Genomic DNA, 16,095 nt, shown 5'->3' with positions numbered 1-16,095 from the left:
GGTCGACTTTCTCACATCTGTGATACGTTTGTGTAATTCTACAATGGAATATCGTTTTATGTAAAACTCATCATTCTCCATTAAGTCAATGGAGAGATGATAATAAAAGACTTTTTAAATGAGAGTACCCAAAGTGATAAATACTGCTCCAGAATCTTATGTTCTAAATACAACTTCCATCTGAAAACCACAAGACAACAAAAATAAGAGCAGATTTTATTTCAATTACATGAATGCAGTTTTTAAACACAAAGCAATGAATACAATTTAAATGTGCATCATATGATGGAAAACCAAATACCAGTAATGTTTTCATACAAGGTCAAATATGATATTTGTCATCGCATAGAAATTGTTCAATTAAGCTTTAATCATATCTGTAATATTTCATTATAGTTCATCTTCATCATTATAGCTTATCTACCTTCATTATATCAAAGATGAAAGTTACTAACTGCTGATACTTGTTTTTTTATTAAGTCCATCGCAGCTCGGAGGTCAAAGGTTAACGGCCTCGTCTGAAACCACATCGCATGTTTGTCGCTATCACAAACTGTTTTCACCGATTCTCATGTCAGGGAGACAAGAGGAGGCTAATTCAGAAGCACAGCACTTGAAAAAACAGAATAGTTCAATAGATGAGGGAGGTTTGATCCGTCTCAACTGTGCCAGAAAACACAAACACGCTCAATACCACACTGGCTCCGGCTGGACTCCACCTCACGATCAGGATCAATGGGTCAACAGGAGTAAATATTGTCGGGGTGTCACTCACACCAGCGGGACTGTGGCCTCCTGTGAAAAGGTGGAGCGTTCCCAGACTCCTGTGCTCCTGCTGACAGAACACACAGCTGCGTTACATCAGAGCTCACTCATGGGCCGCTCAGCTGAAACGTGCATCACAGCAACGAAAACAAAACTCGGGGAAAATCTAAAATCTGGTATTCAGAGGTGGTTATGATGCTTATTTGGTGTTTAACGCGTCGGTGGACTTGCAGAATGAGCACGGCCCTGTGACGGAGGCCCCTGACATGAGGCTGAGCGGTGCACGCCGCCGCTGACATCGCTGCCAGCCGCTGATAACAGGAAAAACACATCAGCCCCGGTGGCTGTGCTCCAGTAATGACAGGGGAGCTCCAGGCATCACAGAGATAACACATCACCCTGTGTTTCTCATCTGTTTCCAACTATCCACCTCTGTGTCAACAAGCACGTCACGCAGAGCCGAGGAGCAGAGACGCTCCGATGCGGCAAAACAAATTCTCCCCTTAGAGTTCATTAGAACCGCTGGACGAGAAGCACCGAGACGTTCGGTCGGTGATTCAGTCACTCAGATGGAGATTTGACCTGTTTTGACCGGTCGTCTCGGTACCGATGGGCTCGATGTGGACTTTGAGCTTGTTCACACAAGTAATTCCAACTTGTAACTGTAAAGCAAAACCTGTGAGATAAATACGCAGGAGGAATTTAAAGGATTGTGTGAAAAAAGAAAGTGATTTTATGAACATCCGTTGCAGACAGGGCAGGAAACTGTAGGAAAAACAAAAAGATTCCACATTGTGTGTGACGCCGACTCTGATCAACATGGATTTTTTTTAAGGGGTCGATGCCGCTGCCAATATTAGGGAGTGAAAAAATATTAAAACCAAGATTTGACAGTCAGACAATCTCTTTGTCTGGCCCTCGCCAAAAACAACCCCACACACTCCTGCCCACATTACCCAGACGTTATGGCAAAACAAATATCTGCAACTGAACATAATAATAATTACCAACACTAAACAAATATTCGTTTTGGCTCCTGCGCTCACGTCGGCTAACGAGAACAATTTCCATGCTAACAACAGGTGCTGCAGCAGCGAGGAGAAGTGTGTAACAGTCACAATAAAATTTCACAATAAAATCTCTCTGATCGAGCCTCACAATTTGACTGAGCAGTTCACATCCAGCAGTGGATCTGTGGATGGAGAGAGGAGCCAATCAGAGGAGGCCTGACTGTAGCAGTGAAGAGCCAGGAACCAGATACTTGTTGCTCCCCGCCCCCTGGTGGTTCTCCCCCCCCCCCCCCCCCCCCCCCCCCAACCTGACCTCTGCTTAAGAACCACTTGTTACTTCCATATCTGTGACGCATTTCTATCAGTGATATCGTCAAATATCAAACAAATATTTAGACTCGTGCACGTTTGGATACATTAGCAGAGGTTCCTGGCTTGTACCGGAAGATTAATGACACCAGGGGGAGTTTGTTGCATTTAACCGAAAGTGAAATTCTTGATCTCATTGCAACCCCGAGCACACATGGAATAAAAAGGTTGTTTGTCTTCTTCAGTGCTTTTTACTTTATGCTCTGAGCTCACGAGGTGCAACCGAATGTCAACATGCCGACAGCACCGGTCGTCTGATGAATTAAAGATAAGCTTTGTCTCGTTTCTCTGCAAACAGGAGACCCATCAATATTACATCTGAGCAAGACTTTCACTCAAAATATATTCAGAGGCTGCAGCTGGCTGGAGTAATGTTGCATTGCTCTCCACCTGCTTGGTGGGAATGGAAGGAAAACGTTGGCTGACTGTGACAGGGCAGGACTGGTAGATGCTGGTGAATAAAGGGGGACACGGAGGACTGGCTGCATAAAAGGGAGACGGAAAAAAAAAAAGGGAAGACGCAAGCGAGTGCTGTTCTGCAGGGAGAGTCGAGGGGAGCAATCAGCCGCTGTTTTGTACTCAGACCGGAGCCCCTGAGAGCTGACAACACTGTTAGCGTGTGATGATGTCGTCAGTGAGGAGCTGAGAGTTGACGCACACGTGTTGAACAATAACAAAACGCAGCACGTCACAGGCTTCAATAAGAAGCTGCATCAACAGGATTGTCAGATGTATTTTTTTTTTTATTCTAAAAGGCCGGTGGAAGATGAAGTGTAAGAAATGTTCTCATGTGAGCAGAAGCTCCAGGGCACAACAAGAACACGCTGCTACACAACTCACATGCACCCAGACTCAGAGACACAAAACAACATGAGTGTGGTTTTTGTGTCTTGGCAGTATTTTTATGTTTGTCTTGTAGTTTTACATCTTGTGACTTTATTATCTGTGCAGTTGCTGCACACGTCTCTCTTTTCAGCCGTTTTGTGTCTTTCTCTCTTGTCAGTGTTTTGAGTTTATCCGTGGTCATTTAATTGGCTTTCCAACACACACACTCGGTCCCCCCCCCCCCGTCGTGCCCTCATTTATTAATCCTGCCAGGATGATATGACAGGACAACATGTGGTTTCAGACTAAATGAGTTTGCTCTCGTGTCGAAGGAAATGTTCTGTGCAATTGAATGTGTCACACATTCGCTGACTTTACTTCTCTTTTACTTTACTTCCTCTTTTCTTTCCGCACTTTTACTTCAAGTGTTAAAAAAAATATTATAATTGATCGACTTTTTTTTTTTCCATTCATAAATTGACCAACCTGGAAAGAAGTGTGTGTGTGTTTCTGTGTGTGTGTGAGTGTGTGTGTTGCAGCGCTGCCAAGAAGACTGTAGTGTTAAGAGTTCACTGATGAAACCATTTGCTTGCATGAGGCCTTTTGTGAGTTTGAGTATTGTGTTACATAAACAAAGAGAATTGAAAAGCTTTATTTGTCTGTGACTGCAGGGTCACGGACGGAGCTGAGAAAAGTGCTTCTTGTCTATTCACACAACTCAAAGCAAGAATTGTGAACAAATGAATGAGCAAATGAAGGTTGTAGATTAATGAAGATTAGATTAATGGAGACATATGTTTTTTCAGAGCTCTTCTTCTCCACAGAAAACGCTGAAGCTCCTGAAACACAGCCTCTGCCGCGCTCGTGTTTTGCAGCCTCGTGATAGACTTCTTGAATTCCTGCCGACAAGCATCACACAGACCGAGACTGTGATTCAACGTCCGAGCGTCTGAATGTTTCTGGAGAACGTTCACGTCGTGATTTCTTACTTATATAGCATCACAGCTGCCAACACGGAGTCACCTGACACACCCAGCGCCCCTGTGACGGCTCGATCAGCTGATCACCTCGTGTGTTGTTGTAATATTTGCAATCACCTCAAATCTGAGGAGGAGTAAACAAAGTGTGTCTGCCCGAGGGGGGGGGGGGGGTCAGACAAATGGGGGAGAAAACAAGCTCAAAACATGCAAAGTGATGTCCTGATAATCCTGCAGCGGGAGTCGCTACTAAACTAAATTGATTCCCTCGCCTACCGCTCAAAGCAGAGGAGGGAGAATAATTCAATCCTCTCTCGCACTGTTTGGCTTTTGGCAGCACCCGGCCTTTTGCGGCAGCTTCCTGAAGCCCAGTGGTGCCTCTGAGGGGGGAGACAGGGGGAGAGAAGAAGGAGGGGGGTGATGGGTGATGAGCAGCATTGGAAATCTGCATGAATTTACCAGAGGATTGTTCTATTGGCTGCTCTTCAGAGATCCTTCACGTGCTCTTTTTCGGACAGAGGGGATCTGCTGAATATTACAATCACAGCAGGATCCAAATGGCTCTGCAGACTGTTCCAGTGGATTATTTCAGCGACTTCTCCTCTGTGCAGCGAGCCAAAAGGGAAGCGCACAAAGAAAATCTATTTTAATGAGTGTGGGCTGTTGCGAGATGTAAACAGTTGCTCCTGAAAGCCGTCAGCTATGAACACCACTGAGGCCATGTGCTCCATCTATGCTAAACATGCGTAAATCATGTACAGTGCATAAGACCAAACAACTCTAGTGTCCACGTCTGCAACAAACAATTCTTTTCAATCGCTGTTTAATTAACGGACACGTCTGCAAATACATATTCATACATGTTGAAAACAATCAATGTATAGGATGTGTGAATATTAGAGCCTGAGCACCTATCGCAGACATTTTATTGGCATTTATGTTTATTTAAAGTTCTGTATATTCAGTTGTATTTATGTATATTTCTTTATTTATAGTATAAGATGGGTATGAGTACAAGAGGGTTTATGGTTTTTACTGTAAAATATAAAATCTATATGCATAAAATCAGTATCTGAAGTTTTTTTTATCCACTAATATCCACTTGTTTTTTCCTATATTATTTTCAAAAGCCACCATTCTCACAGTACAATGTGAAATTTTATATAATCCACTTCCACCTCGCAGTTCAAGAGAAGGATGAAATGTTTGCTTGTGCAGGTATGTGCTGGTGCTTTGGCCTAATAACGAGTCATTAACAGCAGTGTTTACACAGGTCGCCAGCTGCGCACGCCTGTAGTATTATTCTGTGCTCGTAGGAACAGGACAGGTACAGGACGTAAATAAAGCACTCGTCACAATCACTTACATAACAACTCAACGTTAGAAGCTGTAACCATGGAGACTCAGTGAGGAAACTGCTGTGGATGTAAATCAAAGCATCAGCGTGCAGCAGAGCGGTTTCTCCTCTCTTCACCGGCGGAGGAGGGACTGAGGCTTGTGTCAGTGGAGTAAAGTGCAGTGGGAGGATTTCCCAACTCGAGGAGACAGTGGAAATCTCCAAGCGCCACTGGAAACCATTTCCCACACTCAAGAAGTCGTCTTTTTCCTCCACCCCCCCTAAAAAACATGAACCCCTCGAGAGCAGAGCAATTTGTGGCAGCTGCATGATAATTACCTCGATACCAGGTCTTTATTTTCTAAAATAAGGTCTTTATATTGTAAAATAAAGACCTGTTAACTATGGTCTCACTCACGGCCTGGGGTCAGACTTTGTCAGACTTGACCTGAATGCAGTCGTGGGCGATCTTGCAAAAGCAGCTGACATTTAGCTTCTCCAAACACGATGTCCTGCTGCTGCCAACCTGAGCGATGCGTCCACGGCAGCTTTTAAAGTCTCGACCTGAATAGGTTATGATTTGGCGAGAGCAGATGTCATGATTCAGTTGAAAAGTACATTGTTTTGTGATGATTGTTAAACGTGAATGTGAATCAGCTTCGGATGCACTAAAGGTCACTGAAGACGGATGAAAGCACAAATGTTCAAGTCTCAAGTTTTGATCTGTGAATTCTTGTGACTCAGAAAAGCATTTGAGATTTTTTTCGGGGGAAGCGAACTTGAAAAAAATGATCTCATCACCTGAAATATCCGGGGTTACAGAAACCAGTGTTGCAAAAGCTGCAGGTAAAAACATGTTTGTCCCTCGGGGGAGACTCAATGACGGAGGAAGACAAAGTTCTTGTGACACATGATGACTGAAATTGTCTGAAGAAGTTGGCAAACATCTACGGTGAATTCCAACTCTTACTCAGTTACAAAGAGCTGCACATAGAATAAATAGCCACTACAGACATTCTCCCATGAACACAACCCTGGGAATGGAGGAATAAAAAAAAAAGACCATACAAGCATTTCAGCTGAGAATCTCTGTCCACAAATACACCAGTCTTCCCAGAGGACACCAGACAATGGTTATTCAGCACAGAGATTCATGCTTCCTTTATTTTTGGATGCAAGCTTGAAAGAAATGACCCTGGAAACACCGCGATGCAGGAAACCAGACCAACGTGCCAGTTGCACCACTCTCCTGGCAGACTGCTCCTTTTCTTTCTCTCTTTTTTCACCCTCTCCTCGTCCTTTGTAGCCTTTTCACACACACAGATTTTTGCAAACTCCAGTGGCATGGCCCCCCGAGAGGGAAAAATAGCTGAGAACAGAATGTGAATTCATCCGCGGCTGACAAACACGCAGGGAGAAACCAGTGCTGCTGTGCTGGCTGCCTCGACTTGCCTGCTTGATTTACTTCCTGCTCTCTTCTTTTTCACTGAAATGAGAGGGAGGTGTTTTTTTTTTTTTATGCCAAGCAAACAATGTTTTGACCTCATTTCAGTTACTTCACCTTATGGGAGGCGCTGACATGAAGTCGTACTTGACAGGAATCAGGGTGAAATTACACCTGAAGCCCAGAGAAGCAGAAACAAAGAGTTTGTTTTTCCTGAGAAATAATTGTGTGTTTCCAGAGCAGAACTGGTAGAGAAGTCAGTACCCTTCCTGGTTCCTGCCTTGTAATCATAAATAAACTGATGAGTCAATTTCACTCGCTCTCCCTCCACTGGTTTCTTAAGTCGCAGGTTTACTCACCTCAAACGAACCCCTGATAAAACCTGAGAGCTTTGAAACGCAGCCTCTCCACCTCCTGTCATTTTTCTGAGGGGCACTTAAGAGATTTAGCCCGGGGGTTTATCTGAGGGCCTCGTGCACTTCCAACACCTTCTGTGTATGTGAAGAACATGTACGATGTTTAAAGGCTGCAGAGGAGAGACACGAGGATTAATCTGCAAAACACGCCAATAAAAAAAGAGGAGCTGAGATTCTTCATCACTGGCGGATTTCCACGTAAACCTGAATTTCACAACAATAAATAATAAAGAAGAACAGATTCTCAGCTTCCGATTTTGATACTTCCTGTTGAGAAAGACCAGCGGGTAACATTACGGGAAAAAAAAAATCTGTTCCCTGCCAACGTGCACTTGAGGTTCTGTCTGCACCGCGCGCTTGATGCCGCTCTTCCCCAGACGCCGTTGAGTGGCCTGTGAGGCTAATTCCCTCTGACCTCGTGCTCTCTGACCTCCGAGGGGCAGCTAAGCATGCAGAGTAAACAGGAGGGAGGATAAACAACTTAGCAGAGTGCCAGCTGATGGGATGTCAGAGCCGCGTGGCCTCTCAGCTGGGCGGGAAGTGTTCAGTCTTCACGCTGGTGAGTCACCAAGACGCTCCGGACAAGGAGCTGTCAGCTGACGGCCGGCGGCGTTAACACTGTTCATGCTGTGGAATCAGAAATCACTCACTAATCACTATATAGTGAGTTTGCCATTTTGTTGTACTGTCCAGATGTTTCGTGAAATCTTGTGTAGCTGATTGAGTAAGTGGAAAACAGTTAATCACCAGTCATTTTCAACATGTTCAGATCTCCCTCTGTTATTATCATTCATCATTGCAATCACTGACTCATATCAGTCTCCTAAGTAGACCTGAGGCTTTGCATCAGGATCCATTTATTATTCCCTGGGAAATTGGGAACAGTTGAAACCATTTGCATTCATAGCAGCTAACGTGCTTTCAAAACATCAGTAACCTGCGACCAGAAAGATTTTCAGCAACGAGCTCCTCTCAGCCTCCTCAAGGGTACGAAGCAAAATCATAAGTGGACAGCCTGACGACAATTTGCGAGCTGCGTTGCTGGCAGAGCGCCGAGTGTCGGAGTCCGGCTCTCGGCTCAAAACAAGAGGTGGGTAAACACTGAGACGGAGGCAGAGCCGCTTTCAGAGCTCGGGTATTGTTCAAACAGCCATTGTGCTCCCTGCAAATTACACAGTAATGCAACATGATGATGAACTGCAGAGATAAAGCTCTGCACAGAACAGCCATGACCCAACATCACCAGACAAGCGGAACATCAACTGCTGCACCTTTAACGCTGCAGGAAACAGAAATGAACGATCATCTCCTCTCAAATGTTTTTTAACCTGAATATGGTTTTTTTCAAGAAAGCAAAGTTAGTGAGTGTGCGTCAGTATATTTGGCCACTTGGTTCTAACTCCGAGAGGTTATAGACGATCTTAACCAATCAGTGACTGATGAACCAGTCCTCCACCTGTTTTCAGTCGATACGGAAGCTGCATTAGCAGTGGCTACGAGCAATTGGCTTAGCAATTATGTGGACTGGAGAAACGTGTCGTTTCACTGATCCATTTGAGCACTTTAAATGTTGTGGCACGAGTCAGCGAGTCATCAATCCAACCCTCTTAGCTTCTTTGACTTGAACCTCCGTCAACATAATGAGAAGAAACGACTAAAAGCTCTGATTCATCTCGACGGAACAATTACGAGACAAAGCCGAAGAGAAAACGCCTTCAGTCGTGGTTCTGATTTAAGAGTCAGCCAATTTCAAACAGCTTCAGCGACGTCTACTTAACTGCAACTATACTTTTAATTATTTTGGGATTGTTGCTGTCGCCCTCGGATAATAAAACAGTGTTTCCCATCGATCATGCGGCGGCCGGTCGTATTCTCATTTGTTCCGCCACACTTTCACAATTAACCAAAACCTCATAACACCATGAGGCATCTGCCGCTTGGTGTTTTACTCAGCTGCTGCATTGTGTAGGTGTGTGAGGTGCCGTTTGCTGTGTAGATTGTTTTGCGTGCTCGTCCGTAAAGTTGTAACCGTCCACACAGTCAGACCTCGAAGTTTCAGCTGCAGTTCTCCCTCAAATAATAACAGAATCTCTTGTGCATGAGAGCGACAGACCCAACCTGAACAGAGCAATCCGTCATGTCCCGCTGCAGCGAGACTGAATATGAGCGAGGCATTTAAGTATAGTACAGGAACAATTCATTATTAATTGATAATGCAATTGGAGGAAAATGATTTGCTATCTATTTGGATGATGAATGAATCATTTATAATTGAGGAAGCATAAAGATCCATTAGTCCGAGGTTCACGTTTACTGGATTTTAAACAGATCTTATAGTTTCAGACTTTTACCACATGCAGATTATCCCCAACGTGTGACTCAAACTTCAAACTGCAGCTGATCAAAACGACTGTGAGAGTTAAAACCTGAAGTCGACAGTTCTCAGCAGTTCCCCCTCTGTTTCCTCCATCATGTGCGTCGCAGCCCTGAGGTGCGACAATCTGCTTCTGCCGTCTCTCAACCTAACGTCCTCTTTCTCCACGGCGTCACGTGAGGGGGGCGTTTAAGGTCGGACAGAAACAGGCTCTCGTTGTATTTCAATCTGGCCAATCATCTTTTCCATATGAGCAGACACGATGCACAAGCTCCGGCTCTGAGCTCATCGTTGAAAGGTTTTTGTCGTCTGGCTTTCGTATCGGCACGTCGCAGGAAGAGGATGAAGTAGAGTGTGTGTGCTAGAAACAGATAAAACAACGGGTTTCTGGGAAAAATGCCTCCGACCTCCCGTGTGGATTATGAGTAAATTCAGTAGGTCGGAGGAAGAGAAGCGGAAGAAAAAAAATAAAGAGAACCTGATGTGTTTGTACAACTAATAATGTGATGTTATGACAAGCAACACGTCTGTTTGTGTTGAGCAGAAACTTTACAACCGCCAGGATCAGGCTGCCAACACATTTTATGGTTAAATGCCTGTAAAATAACAACTTATTGCAAATGAATTTAGTTCCAGGAACAATTTTTCACTGTATGTTCTACTGAGTTTTTATATAAGAAGCACAAATGCTGAGCACTTCATCGTCAGCATAAACAAAAACCTCAACAGAGTCAAGGTTTCATTAACTTGCTTCTCACCGTACTCAGGTTATTTTACTGTCGTCAGCATTGGTCATTTTCTGGTGGTGACAGAATAAGGTGTCGCACCACAGTAAGCACTATTCACAAAAAGGAAAACGAATACAACCAAATATATAGAACTTCAGAAATTAAATGAAACTCTTGAACGCAGATACTGTGAAAGGACTATTTTCAGATAAGTAATAAATCAATGTGTGTCTTTCTTCATTTAAAGCCTTCATGAAGTGTTGACTATTAGAGAAGTGGCACTAAAATATAAATACCTGTTCTCAGCATAAGTAAATATTCAAACCAGAAACAAAACCCTGACTTTTTATCAGTCTGGTTCTAAACTTGGAAGCTTCCTGGTAAATTGCATCCTTATTTCTGCCTCTGTGTCGTGTGCTTTCTTCTTTCTCTCCACTTTTAAAACCACGGTTCACTGCCTGAAGTCGCCCAAACTCCTCGTGACTTTCTCTGACGACACTGAACCTCAAGGTTTCACGCTGTCCTTCACGAGAAGCTCGTCGCAGCTGCTCTCCGATATGGTTTTTGTGCTACATGGATTAGATTGTGGCCTCATGGAGGACTGAGGAAACTGCTGCTGTATCCTTGACACTTGAGCTGTGTCTGTTTGCGGTTCACAGCAGCAGCAGCAGGTATCTCTGCTAGTGTCTCTACTGCACAAATCCTGAAACCAAATATCTGAGTTCAGTGTTTTCTGGCTCCTCACCAGCTCCGTACACTTACAGCTGCTTTTTATTTGACTGAAACTTCTGCTTTCCAAACGAGGTTTTTTCTCTGCTTATTATGCAACTGAACATTTCCAGTAGGATCAGAAGCCAACTACTACACGTGCACTACGGCTAAAAGCAGGGGAAAGTGCTTTCAGTCGTTTTTTTTTTTTCACTGCTCGGAGATTCCAGTGGAAAGTCCAGCCTCATGGTTCAACCCATGACACCCGGACGCACAATACTGGAGGCGCACAATGGAAGGGGGGAAACTGAGTGCGTCTGTGGAGCAAATTAAAAAAACCCCGAATGATGCTCTCCTGCTCCGAGAGGTCCAGGTTCACAGACTCAAGCCCTGACATGTGCAGAGCAACCTGTCCTGCAGGCAGTTTCAGAACAGAGGTGATGCAGCAAGCTGTGCGACCTTTGACCCCTGAAACTAGTTTGGAAGGGAGTGAGCATTCCAGAGCCGTGAAGTAATGCTCTTCAGGGGTGACTGGCTCTCACTCTGCACTATTGATCAAACTGTTTAATCATTATAATGGAGAGTTGGTTAAATCCAACGAAATGCATTCAGATAATGAATCTGTCCTAACAACAGGCAGCTTGTTGAGGCCTCATCCAGAGGAGCAACCTCCTCAGTGCTGGTTTCATTTCTTAGATGCAGCTTTGGAAGGTGAAACAGGCTTTTTGCACTTGACTCACCTGCGTTGTAGAAGCTGTCCAGCACCGTGGTCTCCCCAAAGTCCAGTTTCCCAAAGTTCACAGTCTCCAGTTTGCTGCCAACCGCGTCGCAGGCGTCCTTCAGGCACTGCAGGGCCATGCTCTCCGCGTTATTCTGCTGGATGCCCTCCCCGTACACCACATAAGCCACCGTCACCGGCCTGCTTTTGCACGACTTCCCCGTGGAGAGCAAGCCTCCGCTTTCCATCGGGCAGCTCACGGCGGTGGGGCTGAACACCGCACCGCCGACCACCACCGCCGAGTCCTGCCAGAAAGTTCCGGCTGCGGGGACCCCGGACGCGCCGCCACCGGTGCCCTCACCGCCGGGGCTCTCTTTGCCGGGACAAGACCCTAAGCAAGGCACCTGTAACGAGATCCCGTCCTGCTCTTGACTCATCTTGCTTCAAGTATCACTCACTGCGTTAGAAAGTGTGGATTGCGGCTTCTCCAGCAGTCCTCCATGGAGCCAGCGTTACGCACGGCGGTTACCCATGGAGCCCCTGCACAGGCACGTCTGGCTCCGTCTCAACAACGCAGGTAAACAGTGTGTTAGCGGCAGAGCTGCAGCTCCACATTGTGCTGCATGTCTCCGGAGGATCCCACGCTCACTGTGCCTCACTGCAGATCGCCTGGAGTCACGACACAAAAACACACACGAGCGCAAAATCCACCGAATCCGCGCATTCCTCCTCAGCTCCCACGACGCACGCACATACTTCCAGAAGTTGAGCAACAAAACGCAACACAACACAACACGGCCGGTGTCTGCGCTGAAACGCCCACAGGAAACAAATGATGTCACAGCGAGGACAAGTTGAGCGCAGTTGGAGTTTGGCGTCGGCGCAAACCGTGCGTCATGGCGCATACGAGAAAGTACAGTACACGCTCCACCGTGTGCGCGTCGTGGACTGCGGGTGGACCCTGCCCAGTTTCCACTGTTATCTCTCACTCACTCACACTCACACTATCTCTCACACACACACACACTCAGGCACTGGGCGGGGAGACAGCAGCGGGTGAGTGGTGGAGCTGCTGGGCGGAGACACGATCACCATATGTGGAGCTGAGAGGGAAAAGGAGCAGTTCACTGAAAACAACACGAACAATCCTCTCATTCATAGACTCCGGTCCAGTGCGCTGAGCAGCTCAGGACTCCAGATGATTGGATCTGCAGACGATCAGCTGATCACATCAACAACAGAGGAAACAGCTGATGTTGTGACCGAGAGCTGGAATCATGTCAACAATAATGTTTGCACATAAATGACAGTGTTTTCTGCATTAATACAGTTTTATTTAAATAGATTAAATTAGATAAATTAAGTTTCCTCTGTTAATGTGATTCTGGTTTGTGGTTCAGCAGCTGCTCAGTCTGCAAAGCAACACTGTGCATATGCATCTGATTTATTTAAGTATAGCATAGTAAGCATAATGAAAATAAATCCATAAAGAGGAATCATGTCAGCTGTGGTAGGAATATTCTTTCCTGTTATAACAGTGACATCTTGTGGTTCAGACTTAGTATTACAGTCTGAATCCCCATATATATGTATATGTATGACAAATAAAAAAATGGCTGCATGACAAACAAACTGACTCTGCTTGAATCTCTGTAGTGCCTCAGGTTTAAAAACATGAGTGTTTCAGGAAAATCTACAATTTCATTTCAATCTTGTGTTATATTCATATTATATATATTTCATCTCTTTGTGTCCTTAATTCTCAAATTATTAAAGATGAAGAACCTCTAATATCAAGCACTGAGTTTAAAAAAAGGCTCTGACATATCCAGCAGAATGTCGTTCCCCCTCCTCACCACTAGATGTCCCACCCCCCCCACACATACACCGGTGAACGTTTCCTCCAGCAGCAGCAGCAGCAGCTCAGTGATGAAGCTGCCAAACCACACACATCCACAGGGCTGTGTTATTTCACCGTCTGTCCTTAAACACATCAGTCTGCCATCCATCGTTTAGCTGGAGGCCAGTTACACATCACACTCAAATATTCCTCTGCAGCTCTCACTCACATCAAGAGACTGTTGAGATTCAATTATTGTGAGTTCAATTACACCAAAAGTGTGTTTTTCATTTAATCATTTCTTCACTGGTTCCTGTTTTTATCCCTAATTTTTCTCATTCACTCTCGTGCACGGCTACGCACAAATATTTAACATATTGTTTTATCAAGTTGGAGAAAAATTAACAGTAAAACATCAGCGCTCACTGTCGCCTCGTCCACTCAACACTGTTTGACACATCTGGGAGACAGAGCTGCACAAAGTGTTTTAGCTTCTGGCATGAAATAACCAAGAGCTGCAGATATTCACAGTATTTCAAAATATAAGGAACACTGACAAGGTGACTTCTGTGTTTGTACTTGAATAGATTTACTCAGTTTCTTTAGTTAGGCTGGCGCTGGTTGTATTCTGCATTCGTACAATATGAGCCGTTCAGCTCCAGTGATATTCCAGTGGAAGCTCAACGTCTCAGTAAGAAGCTGAATGTTAAAAATCACTCTTTTAACTACTTATTTGGAAATGAACCGTAAAATCTTTACACACTCATTATGTTTAATGGATTTTTTTATTCAGTCTTTTCAACACCATCATACATACGTTCATTTTATTTACTTTAGTTTCTCTTAAATTTAAAAAGGTTGTAAAAAACAAACACCATCTTCCTTTAAAGTTTTTTATGGGGTGGTTGTGTTAATTGATTTCTTTGGTCACCAGGGGGCAGCAGAATAAGAACCATTGGATGGTACCAGCTGTCAATCACACGGTATCCACGCCCCCAATGCAGACGGTGCTCAATCGTATATTTGACTCTTAATGATCATATTTTACTAAATGAACGTCAGCGTTAATGAAGAAGACTTGAAACTAGAGACTGAGACGTTAAAAGAAAATATTAACTGACGTTATAAAGTGAGTTTTCTCATAGACCTCACTATAGGAACTGACCAGTGTCATCGCCCTCTGCTGGTCATGGCAGAGAACGCAGGTTTCTGGCACTTCTTTACTGGCTTCACTTTCCAGACCCGGAGTCTACGTTCATTTTCCTAAACAGTTTGTGAGAAGAGAGAGTGAGAACATTCAAACGATGAGCTAAGAGACAATAACTCTTTGTGGAGCTGAGGGGAACTGAAGAGTTGGGTGATAATCATGTGTGTGTTTGTCACTTTAGCCCACGTACACCTGGCGTTTTGTCGGCAATGGGAATAGATACAGTTGTACTGTCACTCCCGGGTTTAACGTCCTGGGAACAACGTGCACCAGCGATGTTTTTCTGTGTCGGGCAGAATGAAACACTCAGTGCAGCTTTAAATAACCATGTCACAGCAGTTGTTTTTGCTGACCTCCAGTGGTTTAACTCCTTGCCCTGCTCGTTTTACAAAGTCGCTCCTTAATCACGACCTGATTAGGCATCGCTCCAACTGGACCTCGTCGGATGAAAGTGCACATAACGACCTTTCTAACAAATGTCAAGCGGCCGTGCCAGGTTGCTGCTGCGTTACATTCCTCAGTGTCTGATAAAATGTAAATGCATGCATACAGCAGAATGAGAAACAAACAAGCTGCAGTGATGGTTGTGGGAGTATTGGTTTAAGTTTGTGAGGGTTTGAGAGTAGTTAACCGTCAATAGGTCGTCCGTGCTGCACCCTGCAAATAAAGCTTTCCATTCTGCTCTGCCACAGACCATGAAATAGTCACTCAGCTCTGAAATGGAGAGAATCACTCACACAGAGAAACTGCGAGAAGTTCAGTTAGTTCTGCGGTGCAGGTAGGAGATAGATACTTGGAGGCACAGACTTATTGCAGCCTTCCGTAGATATCTGCCAAAGTCTACACAAACATTAGAGGGAAACGGGGAAACAAAATTACAGAAATCTGCTAAGTTTGACAAATGGCGGGCGCAGCTTTGCCACCAGCTATTAGCCTGCAATGATTAATAAGTGAGAAAATAATTGCACTTCATTGAGATTGATGACGCCCCATTTAACCTCCCCACTCATCCGGCTGTGCCACAGAGCAACAAGATGAGCCTCGGACACACTGCTGCTCCCCTGGCCTCATTGGTATCAAACGCGCACACACATGCGCGCTCTTACGTGCACGCTCGCGGTCTGTAATGATCCTACGGGGCATTTTTTAAAAGCCTTGCAGCGCTCTGATCATAAGTTCATTGTTAGTAAGTGAAAAACAATGATCTTAGCTCTAGGAGGCCTCTGGGAATCTCTCACTCCACCAATATAGAAGCATTTAAGTCAAACACCATGGGGAATTAATGACAGTGGAGTCACCATTAACTCCTATGCTAACGAGTTTGCGAGCTTTGGCCCTCTTGTTTAACACATCGTGAGTTTGTGTGTGTGTGTGTGTG

The 16,095-nt window shown here is 44.8% G+C and overlaps 1 protein-coding gene across 2 annotated transcripts in view; it reads right to left on the bottom strand.

The window, feature by feature from the left end:
* Positions 1 to 12,723, bottom strand: part of map3k5 (mitogen-activated protein kinase kinase kinase 5) — a 43,930-nt gene extending 31,207 nt beyond the window's left edge. Inside the window, exon 1 of one of the 2 annotated variants that reach the window (XM_069515027.1) lies at positions 11,693 to 12,723. In XM_069515027.1, coding sequence (XP_069371128.1) covers positions 11,693 to 12,107 — 415 coding nt within the window. In that variant the 5' untranslated portion in view covers positions 12,108 to 12,723. Of the gene's footprint in view, positions 1 to 128; positions 292 to 11,692 lie in introns of those variants that run through there. The other variant, XM_069515028.1, reaches the window with a different exon arrangement.
* Between the last annotated feature and the right edge of the window lie 3,372 nt (positions 12,724 to 16,095).

Source organism: Paralichthys olivaceus, chromosome 19 (genome assembly GCF_024713975.1).
Source record: "Paralichthys olivaceus isolate ysfri-2021 chromosome 19, ASM2471397v2, whole genome shotgun sequence".
NCBI classification, from domain to species: domain Eukaryota; kingdom Metazoa; phylum Chordata; class Actinopteri; order Pleuronectiformes; family Paralichthyidae; genus Paralichthys; species Paralichthys olivaceus.
The sequence above is the reverse complement of the archived record's forward strand: the minus strand, read 5'-3'. Positions and strand labels throughout refer to the sequence as shown.